The 19,659-nt window shown below is 40.5% G+C and overlaps 1 protein-coding gene across 2 annotated transcripts in view; it reads left to right on the forward strand.

The window, feature by feature from the left end:
- Positions 1 to 19,659, forward strand: part of LOC129771776 (putative glycerol kinase 5) — a 69,803-nt gene that overhangs the window by 24,633 nt on the left and 25,511 nt on the right. For both annotated transcript variants that reach the window (XM_055775799.1, XM_055775798.1), the window contains exon 2: positions 19,499 to 19,653. In XM_055775799.1, the coding sequence (XP_055631774.1) occupies positions 19,522 to 19,653 (132 nt within the window). In that variant the 5' untranslated portion in view covers positions 19,499 to 19,521. The remainder of the gene's footprint in view (positions 1 to 19,498; positions 19,654 to 19,659) is intronic.

A 19,659-nucleotide genomic window follows, 5' to 3' on the forward strand; every position in this document is an offset into this window, starting at 1 on the left:
AAGTTTTACATCATTTTTGTGGATATTTGATTGAAATTTATACAAACACTATTTTGTTTGCCCCTCTTCAATTATCAACAGTTGCAAACATCGAACCATCGAACCTAAATCGCCTAATATTTCCAAACCAATACGGCCTAAATAAAAAATGTCACATTGTACACTGAGCTACACTTGTTTTATCAATAATGTCTAATAATTTGTTTAATCAAATTGCCAAATATATCATAAAATAAAAGACATTGGACATTAAAACTTGATGCGGGGTGATTTGGTCCAAAAAAACATACTTATGTTTATGTAAAGTAATTCACGATAATAATTCAATCAGTAACAGTGTTCTGGGATCGATACCAGGTGTCTTGGCCAGAAACCACACCAGAAAAAATGCATTGAGACCATTGCGAATTCTTCATGGATCTTCTCGCGTTGAACTCAAAAATCGATACATACATACGTGATACATTAGCGAGAGAAATAAATTTCTTTTGGAGGAGTCACTTCAATATGCACTGACCGTTTGACGGGGAAGAATGAAATGCGATAGTAGAGTCGTGAAGTGAGATAGCAACTAAACACCCGAATGACTGTTGAGTCATGTTGACGGAGAAACTGCTGGAAGAAGTCAAAACTCATTCCCAATCAAATCGGAGGAATGCATACAACCCAGCAAGTAACATCTAAAACATCAAACAGACAATTTCAACTGGCAAACCTGGTAAAGAAAAATCATTTCTCTTTTGGGCACGCCCCTTTCGCTTCAAGTTTCTTCATTTCATACTTCACACTAAAGCGAATTTAGCAATCTTCACTTTCAGAGCGAATTTAAACATTCAGCTATTCGAGCAGTTCATATTCAAATTACATTTCTTTGTTGCATGGGAATTTTTTGACTCAAGCGTAACTTTTGAAAAATGCGTATCGATTTTAGTAGGAGAAATCTTTGATAATTTGTATCTAAAAAGCTATGAGTCGTACCGAAATAGTGTCTTAGAAAGAGTTATAGAGTATTGATGTCTAAACATGAAAAAAATATACACTGAGAAAAAAAAATAGTATTCTTTTTTTTATTTACAAAAAAAATATTTTTTTTTTATTTTTTCATATAAAATAGAAGTCATATAGAAAATTTAATAAATGGGTCCAAGATGGTAAAACTATTTTTGACGAACTTTGTAGAACATCGAATTTTTATGAATTTCCGAAACTTCGAATGTTTGTATGTTAACAATCATTTGTAGCCACAAATTATGATTTCTGATGTGATTTAAAACAAAAAAGCTCATTATATAACTGCTTCTAAATGTACCCATTCTCGAGATATTTTAAAAAATATTTCTAATTTATTGTCTTTTTTATAGTAAATATTCCCTTTTAATATGTTTGTCGTGTTATACCGTCATGTTCATGAAATTTTATGAATTTGCTTATAATTTCCAACAACTTTTCCAAATACATCATCATGGTAAAAATATATGTTTAGGAGTTACGTTGAAAAACATTTGAAGACATGTGGGTTTACACAAAACGTAGCGATATTAAAAAATCTTTTTTTAATTTCAATCCAACTTTTAACATATTATTCGTGTTACACGATCAAAACACGAACAGTAGAATTTAAATCCCAACACCAAATGCACCTTGTTGATTCAACCGGACGTTATGGGAACAAAAATAATTAACTTGTTTACGTTATGCCTAGATTATACCTGAAGTCAGGTATCTCTAAGCTACCTCTGTATAGGTATATAAAGTCAGGTATCTTTAAGCTACCTTTGTACAGGAATATAAAGTCAGGTACCTTTAAGGTACCTCTGTATAGGTATATCAAGTCAGGTACCTTTAAGGTACCTCTATAATGTATATAAAGTTACTCATATTCAAACATCGTTCATCAGTCGAACAATCTTACAGAGAACAATCTATAAGAGTGAATAACAGTATACCACATATATATCGTTTCCGAAAAACGGTAAGAAATGTTCATCTGAAAAACGTTTCTTAACCGTGTCAATGATTGAGAAACTTAAGTCAATGGGATGCAATATCCTTTTAGATAAATCTTTAAAAATTTGCGGATCATGCCGTTTATCTGTACACTCTTCCAAACCAAAGCAGTGTAATACTGAGGAGCAGATCAGTACAGCAGTAGGAAATACTTCAGAAGAAGTACCATCAATAGTTTCAGTCGTTTCAGCATCTTCGCAAGATTCCCAAAACAGCAATATACCAGAGTATTCCCGAGCGTACAACATTGAGCTATTCAACAAGGGAATCGCCGGTATTAACGTTTCACCAATAATGACGAAAAGACTTGGACAGGCTAGTTACCCCGAACCAAAATTCAAAGAAATTTCCAAAGGTATTAAAAGAAATCTATTTTCCTTTTCACATGAAGAAGACGAAGAGTCGAACTTTAAATAAAAGGCAAAAGAGTTTGATGAGATTATCATTCAGCTCAAAGAGAAATTTGACCACACAGAGACAACAAGATCAGAAAAAGTTAGAATTTTCACAGTTTTGCCTAAGTCTTGGTCCGTGCAAAAAATGGAAGAAGAATTTGACGTCAATAAATATATGGCAATTCAAGCCAAAAAACTGGCAAATGAAAAAGGTGTATTGTTGACACCACATAGCAAATATGGACCAAGTTTAAGTGATGATGTTAAAAATCATGTTTCGGAATTTTATAATGACGACGATATCAGTCGATCATTACCTGGAGGAAGAGACTATGTTTCTGTAGCCAAAGATGGGAAGCGTCAACACATCCAAAAAAGGTTATTAATAAAATCATTACGGGAAACTTTCAACAGACTTAAGGAACTTAATCCAAATTACAAAATTGGATTAAACTCTTTTGCATCAATGCGTCCGAAGCATTGCAAATTGCTGAGTAGTTCAGGAAGTCATAACGTTTGTGTTTGTACATTCCATGAAAATGTAAATCTTATGCTTCATAGTTTCAAAAAATATTCCTTTAACATTGAATGCAAATAATATACGGAAAAATACTATGTAACATATCAATAAGATCAAAATACTGTTACCATCGTGCACGTAAAAAATGCCCAACAATGGACGAGTTTGGAAACTGGTTTATACATGAGCTTCAGGAACGCAATTTAATTGAAATCACTCATGCACAATGGATTTCTACTGATCGATGCGACATAGAAACTATTGTAAAACCGGTAGAAGAATTTGTATTTTGTACAATTGTGATTTGCGATTTTTCCGAAAATTATTCATTTGTGCTTCAAGATGAAGTTCAAAGTCATCACTGGAACAATTATCAAGCAACAATCCATCCATTCGTTGTTTATTATAGAGATGAAAAAGGTTCTCTGGCAAATTTAAGCTTTGTAGTTATATCTGAAGTTTTAAGTCATGGCACAATAGCTGTGCAAGTATTTATTTCTAAATTGGTAACCTTTTTGAAACAACAAATGCAGGTAAAAAGAATAAAATTCATGTCGGATGGTGCTGCATCCCAGTATAAAAATAGGAAAATTTTTGCGAGTTGATGTCAGTTTAAATCGAAATACGACATTGACGCTGAACGGCATTTTTTGCAACATCACACGGCAAAGGACCTTGTGATGCGATTGGCGGTACATTAAAACGGATGGCAACAAGAGCTAGTTTGGCTAGACAGCATGAACATCCGATTACGAGTGCAAAAACGTTATTTGACTGGGCTAGCAAGCGAAAAGAAGACTATCTTACAAAATTGTCATTTTCATATATGTCACAAGAAGAATATGATCAGGGTGTGGAAGAGTTGAGTAGCATGTATGACAACACCAAACAAGTTCCAGGTACCCAAAAGTATCATTCTTTTTATTTATTTATTTGCCACGTCTCGAATACCAATAAACAATTCCACAGACTGAACTTAAATCGATAAAGCCTTAATCCTATTTTTAAAAATATTTTTGGACACATCAAATTCGAACACTGCACAAACACTATTAAACGAACGAAAACAAACATCCAACGGGTTATTGAGGCCATCAGAGGTTCTATGTCGTCTAATAAACAATAACTCACTCTCACGAAGTTGACGGGCAGGCGCATAAAACGAAACACTAGACAACAATGATGGACAGTCAATGTTTCCCGAAATCAAATCGAAAAAAAATAGCCGTTGTAGATTCGAACGTCTGGAGGCAAGCGTTTCGAGAGCGATGAGTCTACAGCGGCTTTCATAATCGGGCATGTTCATTGGGTCAGATCACGGTAGTGAGCGTAGGGCGTAACGAACGAAGCTGCGTTGAACTCTCTCCATTCGGAGTGTTTGGGTAGCGTGAAATGGAGTCCACACACCTCCGGCATATTCCAGGATACTACGAACCAATGAGCAGTATAGTGTCTTCATAGCGTAAACATCCTGGAAGTTGCTGGTGCTACGTCCAACAAACCCTAGGGCAGCGAACACTTTAGCGGTGGTTACGTTGATGTGTTCGTTGAAGCGCAGTTTGTTGTCGATGATCACACCGAGGTCGCGGATGGAAACAACACACTCCAACAACACACAGTTGGCTTCGACAACTCGCAAGCAGATCGGTCGAACCTATATTTGATCCGATACAGGTGTTTTTTTTACATCCGTTTATAGTGTGTATTTTTTCATCTGGTGCGCTGCGAGCGAGTAAAGCTCATAAAAAGTGGTGCGCTATCGAGACAATCCGGCAGCAAGTCACATCATCACACACGCTACACAGCAGCGGGGCAAGTAGAAGTTTATTTTCCTCTTACCTCTTCCATCATTCTGTATAGCTTCTGTGCTCGATTTATACCATTGTTTATCATTGTGTTTATCATATCGGCAAGCGTTGGCATTAGGGGTGTTCATTTCTTACATCACCGTTGAACTTTTATTGGAACTTTTTTCATTTTCAAATTACACATAATAACAAAAATTGAAATAAATAAAATTTTGAACAATAACTTATATAGAAATATAATTTCTTTTACTAATTTATATTTTCCAAATTATTATATTCTGTTCATATCGAACAGTTGTCTACTTCTTCGTTTTTATTAATATGGCAGAGGGCGGGGAGGATCCCCCACCCACGCCAAAGAATATATCAGATAATGAACCTCCTCCTGAAGAGCAGGAGGATGAAACAGAAGATGAGGAGGAAAATTCTGTATACGAAATAGAAAGCTCTGAAGATGAGGAAAAAGACGAGAAGCAGGATTTTCGTCTAAAAGAATACCCTGATGGCGCCAAAGGCCCATTTATCGTATACTTTAGACGAAAATCCAAACCTCTTAACGTCATTCGCATCTCAAAAGAGTTGACACAGAAATTTTCCGAAGTTACCGAGATTACTCGGATGGGGCCAGACAAATTACGAGTTGTCGTCTCCAGCAGAACCCAAGCGAATGAAATAACGCGCTGTGATCTCTTTGCGATCGAGTATCGCGTATACGTACCCTGTTGCAACGTTGAAATAGACGGTGTAATAAACGAAAAGGGTTTGACTCGAAAAGAGATACTCGACGGTGTCGGTCGCTTCAAGAACTCTTCACTTAAAAGTGTGAAGATTCTTGCATGCGATCGACTGAAATCTGTGTCACTTAAAAATGACAAAAGAGTTCTCAATCGGACAAACTCTTTTCGTGTGACATTTGAGGGATCCGCCCTTCCAAACTACGTTGCAATAGGTGCACTTCGTTTACCTGTTCGGTTGTTTGTACCCCGGGTAATGAAATGCAACAAATGTATGCAACTCGGTCACACGGCCGCCTATTGTTGCAACAAAAAACGTTGCGCAGATTGTGGAGAGAGCCATGATGAGAATCCTTGCCCGAAAGAGCGCAAGTGTCTTCATTGCGGCGGGACTCCTCATGATCTTACTCAATGCCCGGTGTACATACAACGAGGGGAAAAAATCAAGCGTTCCTTAAAAGAACGTTCCAAACGGACTTATGCAGAAATGCTTAAGAGTCCCGTTCCAACGACTCAGGACAATCCCTACTCCATTCTGCAGAACGACGAGCCTGTTGCTGACGCTCCCAATGCAGGAAGTTCCGGTACATCGCAGGGTGCCATCAGGAAAAGAAAAATTACTTCTTTTCCATCACTCCCCAGAAAGAAAACCGAAGCTTCCCAAGTTGGAATGAAAACTCGAATCGAACGTGCTGAGAATAGACCGAAGCAAGTACCTCCTGGTTTAAGCGGTTCTTCTACGCACCAGGGGTCCTCAGCACTTCCCGGAGCAGCACCCAACACTTCTGCTCCTTTTTCGCGGTCGAGGCAACAGCCACAATCTGGCTTGCTTGCGCTTTCTGACCTGGTGGACAACATTTTAAATGCTTTAAATATAAATGACCCTCTTAAAAGCATAGTATTATGTTTGCTTCCGATTGTGAGAGCATTTTTGAAAGAAAAATGTGGTATTTTGGCAGCGTTCATTTCCCTCGATGCCTGATTCAGGGCAAGAGGTCAAGGATTTGACCACTGTAATACAGTGGAATTGCAGAAGCATCATTCCTAAACTAGATCAGTTTAAATTTTTAGTTCACAGCTCTAACTGTGATGTATTTTCTCTCTGTGAAACATGGCTTTCTTCAGCCGATGAGCTGAATTTCCACGATTTCAACATTATTCGCCTCGATCGAAATGACTCGTTTGGTGGCGTACTATTGGGGATTAAAAATGTCACTCCTTCTATAGAGTCACTCTCCCATCGATGACAGGCATTGAAGTTGTTGCTTGCCAGACACAAATCAATGGCAAAGACCTCTGCATTGCTTCGATATATATCCCTCCCAGAACTACGGTAGGCCGCCATCAGTTCTTTGATACTATCGAGGCAATGCCGGAGCCGCGGTTAGTCTTAGGTGATTTCAACTCCCATGGAACAGCATGAGAATCACTCTACGATGACAACCGTGCCACTTTGATTTATGATCTGTGCGACAACTTCAAATTGACAGTTTTGAATACTGGGGAAGCAACCAGAATAGCCAACCCTCCTGCACGGGCAAGCATGCTAGACATATCTCTATGCTCTTCTTCGTTATCCCTGGATTGCATGTGGAAGGTAATCCAAGATCCCCACGGTAGTGATCACCTACCAATAATTTTATCGATCGCTAATGAATCAAGCTTTCGTGAGTCAGTCAATATTTCGTATGACCTCACGAAGAATATTGACTGGAGAACATTTGCGGAAATAATATCTGAAGCAATTGTTTCAATGCATGAACTTCCTCCACTCGAAAAGTATAACTTTATATCGAGTTTGATTTACGAAAGCGCACTTCAAGCTCAAAAGAAACGTGTACCGGCTACCACTTTCCGACGTCGTCCTCCATCACTTTGGTGGGACAAGGAATGTTCAAAGGTCTACCTTGAAAAATCATCCGCTTTCAAAAAATTCAGGAAAACTGGATTAGTGGAATGGTTTCTAAAGTACCAAGCTCTAGAAGCCAAACTAAAAGGTTTGATTGAAGCAAAAAAGCGTGGATATTGGCGGAAGTTCGTCAATGGTTTGTCAAGGGAGACCGCTATGAGCACTCTTTGGAATACGGCTAGGAAAATGCGTGGCTGGAACCATACAAACGAAAGTGAGGAATACTCTGTCCGTTGGATTTTTAACTTTGCAAGGAAGGTTTGCCCCGACACCGCTCCTGCACAATACGTCGTACGCGACATTCCACTTCAAAGCGATTATGAGAATTTTTCGATGGTGGAATTCTCAATTGCCCTTCTCTCATGTAACAATTCAGCTCCGGGGTCGGACAAGATTAAATTCAACTTGTTGAAGAATCTTCCCGACTTGGCAAAACAGCGTTTGCTGAACTTGTTCAACAAGTTTCTGGAGCTGAATATTGTCCCGCATGACTGGAGACAAGTGAGAGTGATAGCCATACGGAAACCCAACAAGCCGGCTTGCGATCACAACTCGTATAGGCCGATTGCAATGTTATCCTGTATTCGTAAATTGTTAGAGAAAATGATTCTACTTCGTTTGGACAAGTGGGTCGAAACGAACAATTTGCTGTCAAATACGCAGTTTGGCTTCCGCCGAGGTAAAGGGACAAATGATTGTCTCGCGCTGTTATCTTCTGAAATCCAAATCGCATTTGCTCGCAAAGAACAAATGGCTTCCGTTTTTCTCGATATCAAAGGGGCATTTGATTCAGTTTCCATGGAAATTCTCTCAGAGAAGCTTCTTAATCGTGGACTTTCACCAATTCTCAATAATTTCCTGTACAATTTACTGTCAGAAAAGCACATGATTTTCTCTCATGGCAGCTCGAAATCTTCTCGTTACAGTTTTATGGGCCTACCACAAGGCTCCTGCCTAAGCCCCCTCTTGTACAGTTTTTACGTCGATGATATGGATGATTGTCTAACTAGAGACTGCACGTTGAGACAACTTGCAGACGATGGAGTTATTTCCATCATGGGTACTAATCCCGTCGTTCTGCAAAAGTCGTTGCAAGATACCCTGAACAATCTGTTCACGTGGGCCCTCAAGCTGGGTATCGAATTCTCTACGGAGAAAACTGAAATGGTCGTTTTTTCTAGGAAGCACGAACCCGCCCAATTCCAGCTTCACCTATCCGGCAAAACGATCCAACACTCTATGTTTTTCAAATACCTGGGTGTATATTTTGATTCTAAGTGTACCTGGGGGAGACACATTGCGTATTTGAAACAGAAATGCCAGCAAAGAATCAATTTTCTCCAAACAATTACCGGAACATGGTGGGGTGCCCATCCAGGAGACCTCATCCAGTTGTACAAAACAACGATATTATCAGTGTTAGAATATGGCAGTTTTTGCTTCCGATCAGCTGCCAGGATTCATATTCTCAAGCTGGAGAGAATACAATATCGTTGCTTGCGTATAGCAATGGGGTGTTTGCATTCGACACATACGATGAGTCTCGAAGTTTTGGCAGGAGTACCTCCGCTTACTCTTCGGTTCACAGAATTATCCTCCAGATTTCTCATCCGTTGCAAGATCATTAATCCATTGGTGATTGATAACTTCGAAAATCTACTCCAACAGAATCCTCAGTCAAGTTTTATGTCTTTATACCATGAGTACCTTACCCACGACGTGCACCCTTCACCAGGCATCTCCAACCAAGTTTGCTTCCCATACTTCTGCAATTCCTCTGTCATTTTTGATCTGTCCATGCGACAAAAAATCCATGGAATCCCAGATCACCTACGCTCCGATTCTATTCCGCCGATATTTTCGGCAGAATATGGGAAAGTTAGATCTGATAAAATGTTCTTTACTGACGGTTCATTCATAAACGGGTCCACTGGCTTCGGCATCTTCAATGAAAATTCCAGTGCCTCTTTCAAACTCAAAGATCCTTGTTCCGTGTATGTCGCTGAACTGGGTGCGATATATTACGCATTAGGGATCATTGAAACATTGCCCATCGACCACTATTTTATTTTTTCAGACAGTCTCAGCTCAATAGAGGCAATCCGCTCAATGAAAGTTGATAAATGCTCATCTTATTTCCTAACAAGAATAAGACAACTATTGAGTGTTTTGGTCGAAAAATTATTCAAGATTACCTTAGCATGGGTTCCCTCTCATTGTTCGATTCCGGGGAATGAGAAAGCGGACTCGCTAGCTAAGGTGGGCGCTTTAGAAGGCACACTTTTTGAAAGGCAAATTGCTTATAATGAATTTTTCCACATTCCTCGTCAGTATACGCTCATAAGTTGGCAGCGCATGTGGAGTGAAGATGAGTTCGGTCGTTGGTTACACACGATTATCACTAAGGTCTCGACGAGTGCATGGTTCAAGGGATTGAATGTAGGTCGTGATTTCATTCGCGTGATATCTCGGCTTATGTCCAATCACTACAACCTAAACGCGCATCTCTATCGCATTGGGCTCGCAGCAAACAATCTTTGTGATTGTGGCGATGGCTACCATGACATCGAGCATGTTGTCTGGTCGTGTATCCGGTTCCATGCTGCTCGCTCTTAGCTCTCTAGAGCACTGAGAGCACAAGGCAGACAATCGGATATCCCCGTCCGGGATATCTTAGGTAGCCGTGATCCTGATCTTCTGCTTCATCTATACCTGTTCCTCAGAAACGCCGATGTCAACGTTTAATGATGTTTCCTTCGTTGTGTCCCCGTTTCATATCCCTCCTATCCAAACGATAAACTTTTACTTAGTCGCGGCAATACATACACACACTCTTTACAGATACACGGGCCAAAGGTTGTGCAGTCCACTGATCATTCAACAAGAGCCAAAGGTTGTACCGCTTATGACAACTCTACACGAGCTGATGATTGCGCCGGCTAGTGGCCATTCTATCCTGGATTCCTCGAGTCGAGAAAGACGCACCACGCTAGATATGGGGTACAGACTAGGGGGGCGTTGCTGATTAATGGTCAGCTGCATCCCAATAGGAGGTATCCCGTGTCGGGCACACGTACAGAGCATCGAAGACTGCAACATACCAATTATGAGAACACTTGTAATACTAACCTCGAGCCAACCGCGAGTAATCGGTTACATATTACTAACATAGTTGTAAGCAAACATTGTCGAAATATTGAACTCCCGGCCCCGTTAGGCTGACGCCATATGAGCCTTAATAAAAATATATATTTTGGATAAAAAAAAACACACTCCAGAGGTACCGGCCCGATTTGGTATCGAATTCGATTCGAGATTGTCGGATTGTTTTTACATGTTTTTACATTCCATACCGTTCTCAAGGCACCATTTTTGCAGTTCGTTAATATCCGCCTGAAGTGCACAGCAGTCGAGGTGGGAAGCGACAGATCGGTAAATCTTCAGGTCGTCGGCGTAAAGCAGTTTTCGTGCCTTCAATCGAAAGCACAAATCGTTCACGAACAGCACGAAAATGAGTGGCCCCAGCACTCTGCCCTGTGGCACACCAGATGTGATAGGGAATGTACGAGAATGCGACCCGCTGATGTTGACGTACGCCTGTCGCTCAGCCAGATAAGAACGCAGCCACTCGGTGATCCAGAGAGGGAAACCCAGGTGACGAATTTTCGTAACGGCGAGGAACTTTGTCGAACGCTTTGGAAAAATTGAAATAAATGGCGTCTATCTGGTGCTTTTTCTCGATTTCTGTTGAAATGAAACTGGTAAACGCCATGATGTTTGTTGTGGTTGACCGCTTCTTCACAAATCCGTGTTGAAATTCGGAGATAGTTGTTTGAGACGCTGAATAGATGACGTTGTGAACTAATTCCTCGAACACTTTGGCCAAGCAGCACAAAATGGAGATACCACGGTAATTTTCCACGAGATGCTTTGAATCTGATTTGTATATTGGGCAAATTGAAGCTGTCTTCCATAGCTTCGGGAAAACCCTGTGACGGAGAGATTTGTTGAAAATCGTTGAAAGCGGCTTTTTAGAGACTCTGCGCATTCTTTCAGGAACAACGATGGAAGGTTGTCGGTTCCGGATCCCTTGGAAGCGTCGAGTTTTTTCAGAGTAAAGGGTGTGTCACATCAAATTTCATCACGGAAACAACGCTGTAGAAATTGAATTTTTAGGAATTATATCTTCAGCTTTCGCTTATAATCAGATAAGAGTGTATAGATCACGTTGGCCATGCTTCACTGTCAATTTTTCGTAAATTTGGAAAAATATCGTCGAACGAAAAAGAGCGTCGTGAATTAATCCTGCGCACTCATTTCGAGAATCCGGAGTTGTCACATCGGGACATCGGTAAGATGCTGGGAATCGTCCAATCCACGGTCAGCAGAGTACTAAAACGATACTTCAAGAACCTAATCATCGACCGGAAGGTGAAAAACGGCAAAAATGGATGCTCCGTCAGTGAAAAAGATCACAAGCGCGTAGTTAAGCAGTTTAGACGTGATCCGAGAAGTTCGGTCCGGGATGTCGCCAATAAGCTGAATTTGTCAAGTTCATTCGTCCAGCGGACCAAGCAGCGGGAGGGGCTGCGTACATACTAGGTTCAGAAGGCTCCTAACCGCGACGAAAGGCAAAACATGGTGGGGAAGACGCGAGCCCGGAAGCTGTACACCGAAATGCTGACGAAGCCGCATTGCCTGGTAATGGACGACGAAACTTACGTCAAAGCGGACTTTCGTCAGCTGCCGGGCCTGTTGTTCTTCTCCGCTGAGGACAAATTCAGCGTTCCGGAGGAGATTCGCAAGCAGAAACTATCCAAGTTTGCCAAAAAGTACATGGTGTGGCAAGCGATCTGCTCTTTCGGAAAGCGGAGCGCCCCCTTCGTGATGATCGGCACGGTAAACGGGCAGGTTTACCTTAAGGAGTGCCTACAGAAGCGCTCACTACCACTATTGAAGCAGCACGAGGGCCCGACCATCTTCTGGCCGGATCTCGCTTCGTGCCACTATTCAAAGGACGTGTTGGAGTGGTACGAAGCCAACGGGGTCACCTTCGTGCCAAAGGAAATGAAACCGCCCAACGCGCCGGAGCTTCGCCCAATAGAGAAATATTGGGCGATTATGAAGTAGGCCCTCCGGAAGAACCCAAAAGTTGTCAAATCGGAGGCGGACTTCAAGAGAGAATGGATTTCTGTTCAAAAAAAACTACAACCTGACGTTGTACAGAACCTTATGGACGGGGTAAAGAGGAAGGTGCGAGCATACGGGCTTGGGCTCGAAGTATGAATAAAAAGAAAATGCCAAAAGTTGTTTAATAGTTTTTATTTTACTGTCTAAAATTTTCAAAAGGATCGGTCTACTGGGCGAATTACTACAGCGTTTTTTCCGTGATGCAATTTGATGTGACACACCCTTTAGTCCAAATTTCAAATTGAGTTATGTTGAAAAGTGGTAGATGCACATCAAAAGCAGGACAGTCCCTAATGCTGACAGACGAAAATGCTGGTCAGTTAGTGCTATGTACACTTTCGAAGAAATCTGCGAATAAATTGGCTACACCGATCGGAGAATCAGCAGACTTATCTCTTAATGTCATCTCAGCGGGGAATTGTTTACATCGTTTACGATTGCGTACATGCGTCCAAAAGGCAGAGGGATTTTGCTTCGCAGTCATTTCCATGCGAGCAATGTAGCTACGAAACGATGCAATCTGGCAGTCGTTGTACAGAGTTTCAATTGAACGAAGATGATTGCGATTTTCGTCTGTCCTTGCTCGGAAAAAGCGCTTTCTAGATTTTCGTACAACATTGCGGAGATGCTGCAGCTCGGATTTCCCCCAAGGATGCTTGTAAGAGTGCTGTCTGCATCTTTTGCGCGGAACAAACTGATCTAGGATTTCATACACTTTGTCATAAAATAAACATACCGTTTCGTCCGTATCAAGGCCGTGGAAAATCATGTCCCAGTTTATAGCGGAGATGGCAGTGCTCAGCTCCGTGTAATTGCATCGTCGTAAATCGTAGTTGTCAGTATTATCCAGGCTCACAGCAAATTGCATAGAAGAGTCATCAACGTCCATACGAAGAACCAAAAAACATATTGACAGCCTTTGGCAGCTACTAAGTAGTCCATTCACATGACGTATACATCATTGGCCGCATCAGTAAAATATACAATCTGACGTTTAAGGGTTGATAAAATTGTTTTATAAGTTATACTGATAACCAGGGCCATCTTCGTATACCTCTGGAGTTATTTTTCATATCTCAGTGAGGCACATAACACTGCGTTGAGGAAGGTAGTTTCTCTAGTTCAATTTAAAAGCCAATACGAAAAAAGGTGAGTACCGGTGGATCAGATACAATATCGTCGAATAACATATCGTATCAGATGTTCTAGGTCCAAATTTCCAAATTTCACTTTTTCATAACACTCGAATGACAGCCGATTGTATCCCACCATTTTTCTGCAAACAATAAAAACGACAAATTCCCCGAAGGTATATTCTCAAGATCACAAACAACGCCTTAAAACTTCATGTTTTCAAATACGATATTTTAATGAATGAATCGATCTTGGGAGACTTCAACTTTCACGGAACTGTCTGGGAGGGGGGGGGGGGGGGGGGTTAACAGTACGACGACAATCGTTCATCGTTGATATATGACCTTTGTAACAGCTTCAATATGATCGTTTTGAACACCGGAGAAACGACACGTGTACCTAAACCTCCTGCTAACCCAAGTGCTCTTGACCTCTCGCTTTGCTCGATTTTACTATCGTTAGATTGCAAGTGGCATGTAATCCAGGACCCCAACGGTAGTGACCTCTTGCCAATCAAAATTTCCATCACCATTGGGTCGAATTCTTCTGAATCTATAAACATGGCATATGACCTCACAAGGCACATTGACTGGAAAAAATATGCGGACGCGATTGCTCCAGTCATCAATTCCATAGCCTATGTTCCAAGCTTTATCAGGAAACGTGGAACCATTGAGCATTTTCAAACTTATTTGGACCTTGAAAATCAATTTAAAAACTTGATCAAAGGGAAAAAACGTGCTCATTGGCGAAATTTCGTGGGAGGTTTGTCACGAGAAACGTCAATGAAAAAATTATGGAAAATGGCTCGAAACATGATAAATCGCTCTTCATCGAATGAAAGCGAAGAATATACACATCGATTGATTTTTAACCCATTAACGACCAAGCTGTAAAAATATTTTTTTCGACGAAAGCCATTGTATTCATAAATGCATCAATTTTACATTCTGGAACAAACAAGCACAGGAGGATGGATGTCTCTAAGTGTAAACCCAAATTAATCCATCTAAGGTGAGATGTGATATTTCTTATTTCATGTAATTTCAATTTATTACTGGTAAGCTTTTTCTTACAAACGAAAGCATAAGCTGTTATTTATATTGTTGGTCGTGGAGAAAAGTGTATACTTAAGAATTATTTCTTCGCAATCATCCATTTCCCAAAAAATCGAACATTTTCCAAAACCTGCAAAATACCAAAATGCTGCGAAATATTGTTGAGTGGTTATTATTCGGTCCGGCGGAATAATATGCACATCAGCAATCTCATTAGAATCCTCGTTACACGTACTGATCGTTTCCGCCAGCTCCTTCCCACACGAAATTCTACGGGCCGCCATCATCTAAGGTTTTCACGAACAAAAAACATACAGATTCTCAATAATATTTGCTAAATTATCGATATTTGCAAACATTCACAATTGAAAATGCGAAAACAAATGAAAAACCTTCCGTCTTCCAAAGTAAACGAAACGAATGCGCTGCGAAGGTTAGATGTGTTGGTATTAATTCAGTAGAAAATAAATGTTCGTTATGGCCAACGTTCGATTTTTCGAACACTCAATTTTCCCGGCTGTTATTTTCTTGTAAGAGGCTCAATCGAATGATTTTTGCTCTATACCGCAATGTATATTCTTCTATCAAAGTAATACTGTAGAAAAGTTTTAATATTTTTGTGTTTTATTGGGATTTTTAATTGAAATTGAAAACACCTTCCAAACATACTTGCTTTAAATCGAATTTATTGCCCAATAAAGTTATATGAAATTGAATTAACATGATAGTAAGTGGTAGCTAATAAATTAAGCTATCTTTTGATGCAAAAACATTACCATATGGTTGGTTTCCAAAGACACGGAAAATTATCAAAGTTGCTGTTCGATTTTTCGAACGCTTAGCCTAAAATGGGTTAATTTTGCACGGAAGATTTGTCCCGATTCCGCTCCCATGCAAAAAATTGTTCGAGATATACCACAAGGTAGGTGCGATCTTGATACCTAGTTTTCGATGGTAGATTTCTCTCTTGCTCTCCTTTCTTGTAACAATTCGGCTCCAGGAACGGATAAAATTAAGTTCAACTTGTTGAAAAACCTCCCTGATGTGGCGAAACATTGTTGAATTTATTCAATCGGTTTCTGGAGCAAAATATTGTTCCAGATGATTGGAGACAAGTGCGAATTATAGCTATTCAAAAACCCGGAAAACCCGCGTCCGACTTCAATTCGTACCGCCCAATAGCAATGCTGTCTTATATACGGAAATTCGATCGTTGGGTTGAAACGAATGGCTTACTCTCAGATACACAATATGGGTTCCGCAAGGGCAAGGGGACGAATGATTGTCTTGCGTTGCTTTCTTCAGAAATTCAAATGACTTACGCCGAAAAAAAACAAATGGATTCAGTATTCTTGGACATAAAGGGGCCTTTGATTCTGTTTCAATAGAGGTGTTGTCAGACAAATTACACCCTCGGGATCTACCGCCTCTATTGAATAACATGTTATATAACTTGCTTTGTGAGAAACATTTGAATTTTTCTCACGGAGATTCCGCAGTGAGTCAGGTCTCTTACATGGGCCTCCCCCAGAGCTCATGTTTAATCCCACTTTTGTACAACTTCTATGTAAGCGATATTGACAATTGCCTTACACATAATTGCAGCCTAAGACAACTTGCAGATGGTGGAGTGGTGTCTGTCGTAGGATCAAAAGAATCCGACCTGCAAGAACCCTTACAAGATACTTTGAACAATTCTTCAACCTGGGACATTGGGCTAGGGATCGAATTCTCCACGGAGAAAACAGAGATGGTGGTTTTTTCTAGGAAGCATAGACCAGCAAAACCAAAGCTTCAACTTTTGGGTAAACCGATCACTCATGCTATGTCATTCAAGTATCTTGGGGTCTGGTTCGACTCCAAATGTACTTGGGGGGCCCATATAAGGTATCTGAGTAGAAAATGCCAACAAAGAATAAACTTTCTCCGTACAATTACCGGCACCTGATGGGGAGCCCATCCCGAAGATCTTATAATGTTGTATCGAACAACTATTCTCTCAGTGATGGAGTATGGCAGTTTCTGTTTTCAATCAGCTGCCAAAACACACCTCATTAAACTCAGTATCTTTGTCTTCATATTGCATTGGGGTGTATGCCCTCAACGCATACCATGAGTCTCGAGGTTTTGGCAGGCGTACTCCCACTAAAAGATCGCTTTAATTTACTATCTCTTCGGTTCCTCATCCTGTGTAAGGTTATGTATCCAGGGGTAATCGGAAATTTTGAGAAGTTGATCGAGTTAAATTTTCCTTCTGGCTTCATGAGTTCATATCATGCATTCATCTCCATGCAGGTGATCCTTCTTCGTATATTCCCAACCGCGTTTGTTTTCCTGACTATATCAATTCCTCTGTACATTTTGATCTGTTCATGAAGGGGAAAATCCACGGAATTCCAGATTATTATCGATCGGGGATCGTTCGTACGATCTTCAACGCAAAGTATGGGCGTATCAATTGTGATAATATGTACTTTACTGATGGGTCCTCTATGAATGAGTCCACAAGATTTGGAGTGTTCAACGAAACGACCTGTTGAACACTATTACATTGTAACGGATAGTCTTAGCTCTGTCGAAGCTATCCGTTCAGTGAGGCCGGAAAAGCACTCGCCGTACTTCCTTGAGAGAATACGAGAAATTTTGAGTGCATTAACCAGACGCTGTTACGTCATAACCCTTGTCTAGGTCCCTTCACATTGCTCAATTCCTGGTAATGAGAGGGCTGACTCATTAGTAAAGGTAGGTGCAATTGAAGGAGATATTTATCAGCGTCAAATCGCCTTCAATGAATTTTATTCTTTAGTCCGTAAAAATACCATCGTTAACTGGCAACGTAAGTAGAACGAATATGAATTGGGTCGGTGGCTTCACTCGATTATCCCTAAGGTTAGCCTCAAACCATGGTTCAAAAGTCTGGACTTGAGTCGGGACTTTATTCGCACCTTCTCTCGACTCATGGCCAATCACTGTTCGTTAGACGCACTACGCTTTCGTTTTAATCTTGCCGATGGCAATATCTGTGCTTGTGGCCAAGGTTACCACGACATCGAACACGTTGTTTGGTCGTGCGAGAAGTATCTTGTTGCCAGATCCAATTTAGAAAACTCTCTTCGGGACAGAGGAAGCCAGCCCAATGTGCCGGTGAGAGATGTGTTGGCTCGGTTAGAACCTTAATTATATGTCCCAAATATATGTCTTCCTAAAAGTTATCGATCTTCGTGTGTGATTGTCCTTATATCCTCCTTTTTCTTTTCCTTCGCGAGAAATCAAATCCCTTCTTACTAACAATAGAATAAGGTGAAATGTAAATACATATTAGATATAAGATAAGCCCAAGAATTGAGTGTGATGAATGTGAGTGTGAAGGTTAGTGTGAACATTGTCAACATATCCTTATATCCCTTCCTTTTCCTGAAAACAGTATGTCACCCTTCTAAACTCGAGCAAACCGCGATTCTCTACTTCATTAACATTAGAATTAATGAAAAATGTTTTTATATACTTGTAACAATACAGATAGGAGTTTGGCTCCTTTAAACTTATGCAACTGAGCCTGTAAAAATAAACGATTGATTAAAAAAAATTAATGAATCATAAATAAAAAAAGGGTACAAGGTGTGCACTCTGCGGGGAGAATCTCCACAGCTTTTGTTATCTGGAATTTTGATTGCGCATAGGCAAATCTAATAGAAAAAAATCATAAAAAATCATAATTAGAATAGTTATGGCTGATGAAGTGAGGGGGCCATGAAAAAAAGGTCTGCCATGGCGTACACAATTCCAGTCCTTCAGGTTCTCTGAATCAGTAAAGATGCCACTATCGCATGAACCTCGGACGCAAATGGCTAAAATTCGGGAAATAATGGGATTTTCGAAAAGTCCTTTCTAGACTATATTCTTGAATACCCAAACTTCAGAACTACGAAGAATTTTTTTTATTTTTCTTAAATTTCTAGACTGGAATACTGCCTTAATCGATTAACATGGTATGTTGATTGACATTGGAATCGTACATTTCTGTTATCTGATAGATCTAGTAAAGAGAGGTCGATCATTCATGTTATTTATAACAAACGAGTCTCTGAAGGACGCCCGCTCGCGAAACATTTGCTTTTTCATCCATAAATTTTGCATTCCCTTTCAATGGTGATTTCGAGCATGCAAAATTCCCTCTACACCGCTTACAACCGGCACGGTTATACGAACCGGTTAATCTGAACTTTTTTAATGAGACACACCAGACATACCAATAGCGGAACAATACAAAACCAACACAGTCGAATGCTGTTAGGATTATTTTATATTCTACACATGAATTGGCGACATGCAAAAAAAAAGAACGTCGACTGTAAACCGCGTAACAAAACATGCTGATACGATCAACTCATAAGTATGGCTTAGAACAGTACATTATTCTACGAGACGAGTAAAATCATGCCTTATCCACTGAAGCGTAGTTTATGATTTCGCCTACGTCCCATTTCTTTTCACAAGTCCATTACGAATTCGATGATAACATCCAGTATCGCGCCGCATGGTTATTCGCCATTCAGTTGCTCGAAGGCGTCCAATCTATAAGCACAATTTCGCTCATCACTTCTGGTTCAGCCCGACAAACAGAAACGCTTGAGATATATCGCACGCGCGTTTACTTTCCCGTTCATGCTCTATTTGCTGTTGATTGACTTTAATTGAAGTTTTGCGTATTCCCTCAACATCACAACATGCCGCCAACATTAGAGCGAGCGACTTCGTCACCTGCGATGGATTCGATGGAATCAGAAGAAACATACATTGCATCACTGGACATCGGCACGACGACGATAAGATGCTTTATCTACGCAATTAATCGGGATATCGCTAAGCTGGAGGTAATTGGAAGTGCCTTCGCACAGGTATGC

Source organism: Toxorhynchites rutilus, chromosome 2 (assembly GCF_029784135.1).
Source record: "Toxorhynchites rutilus septentrionalis strain SRP chromosome 2, ASM2978413v1, whole genome shotgun sequence".
Taxonomy (NCBI): domain Eukaryota; kingdom Metazoa; phylum Arthropoda; class Insecta; order Diptera; family Culicidae; genus Toxorhynchites; species Toxorhynchites rutilus.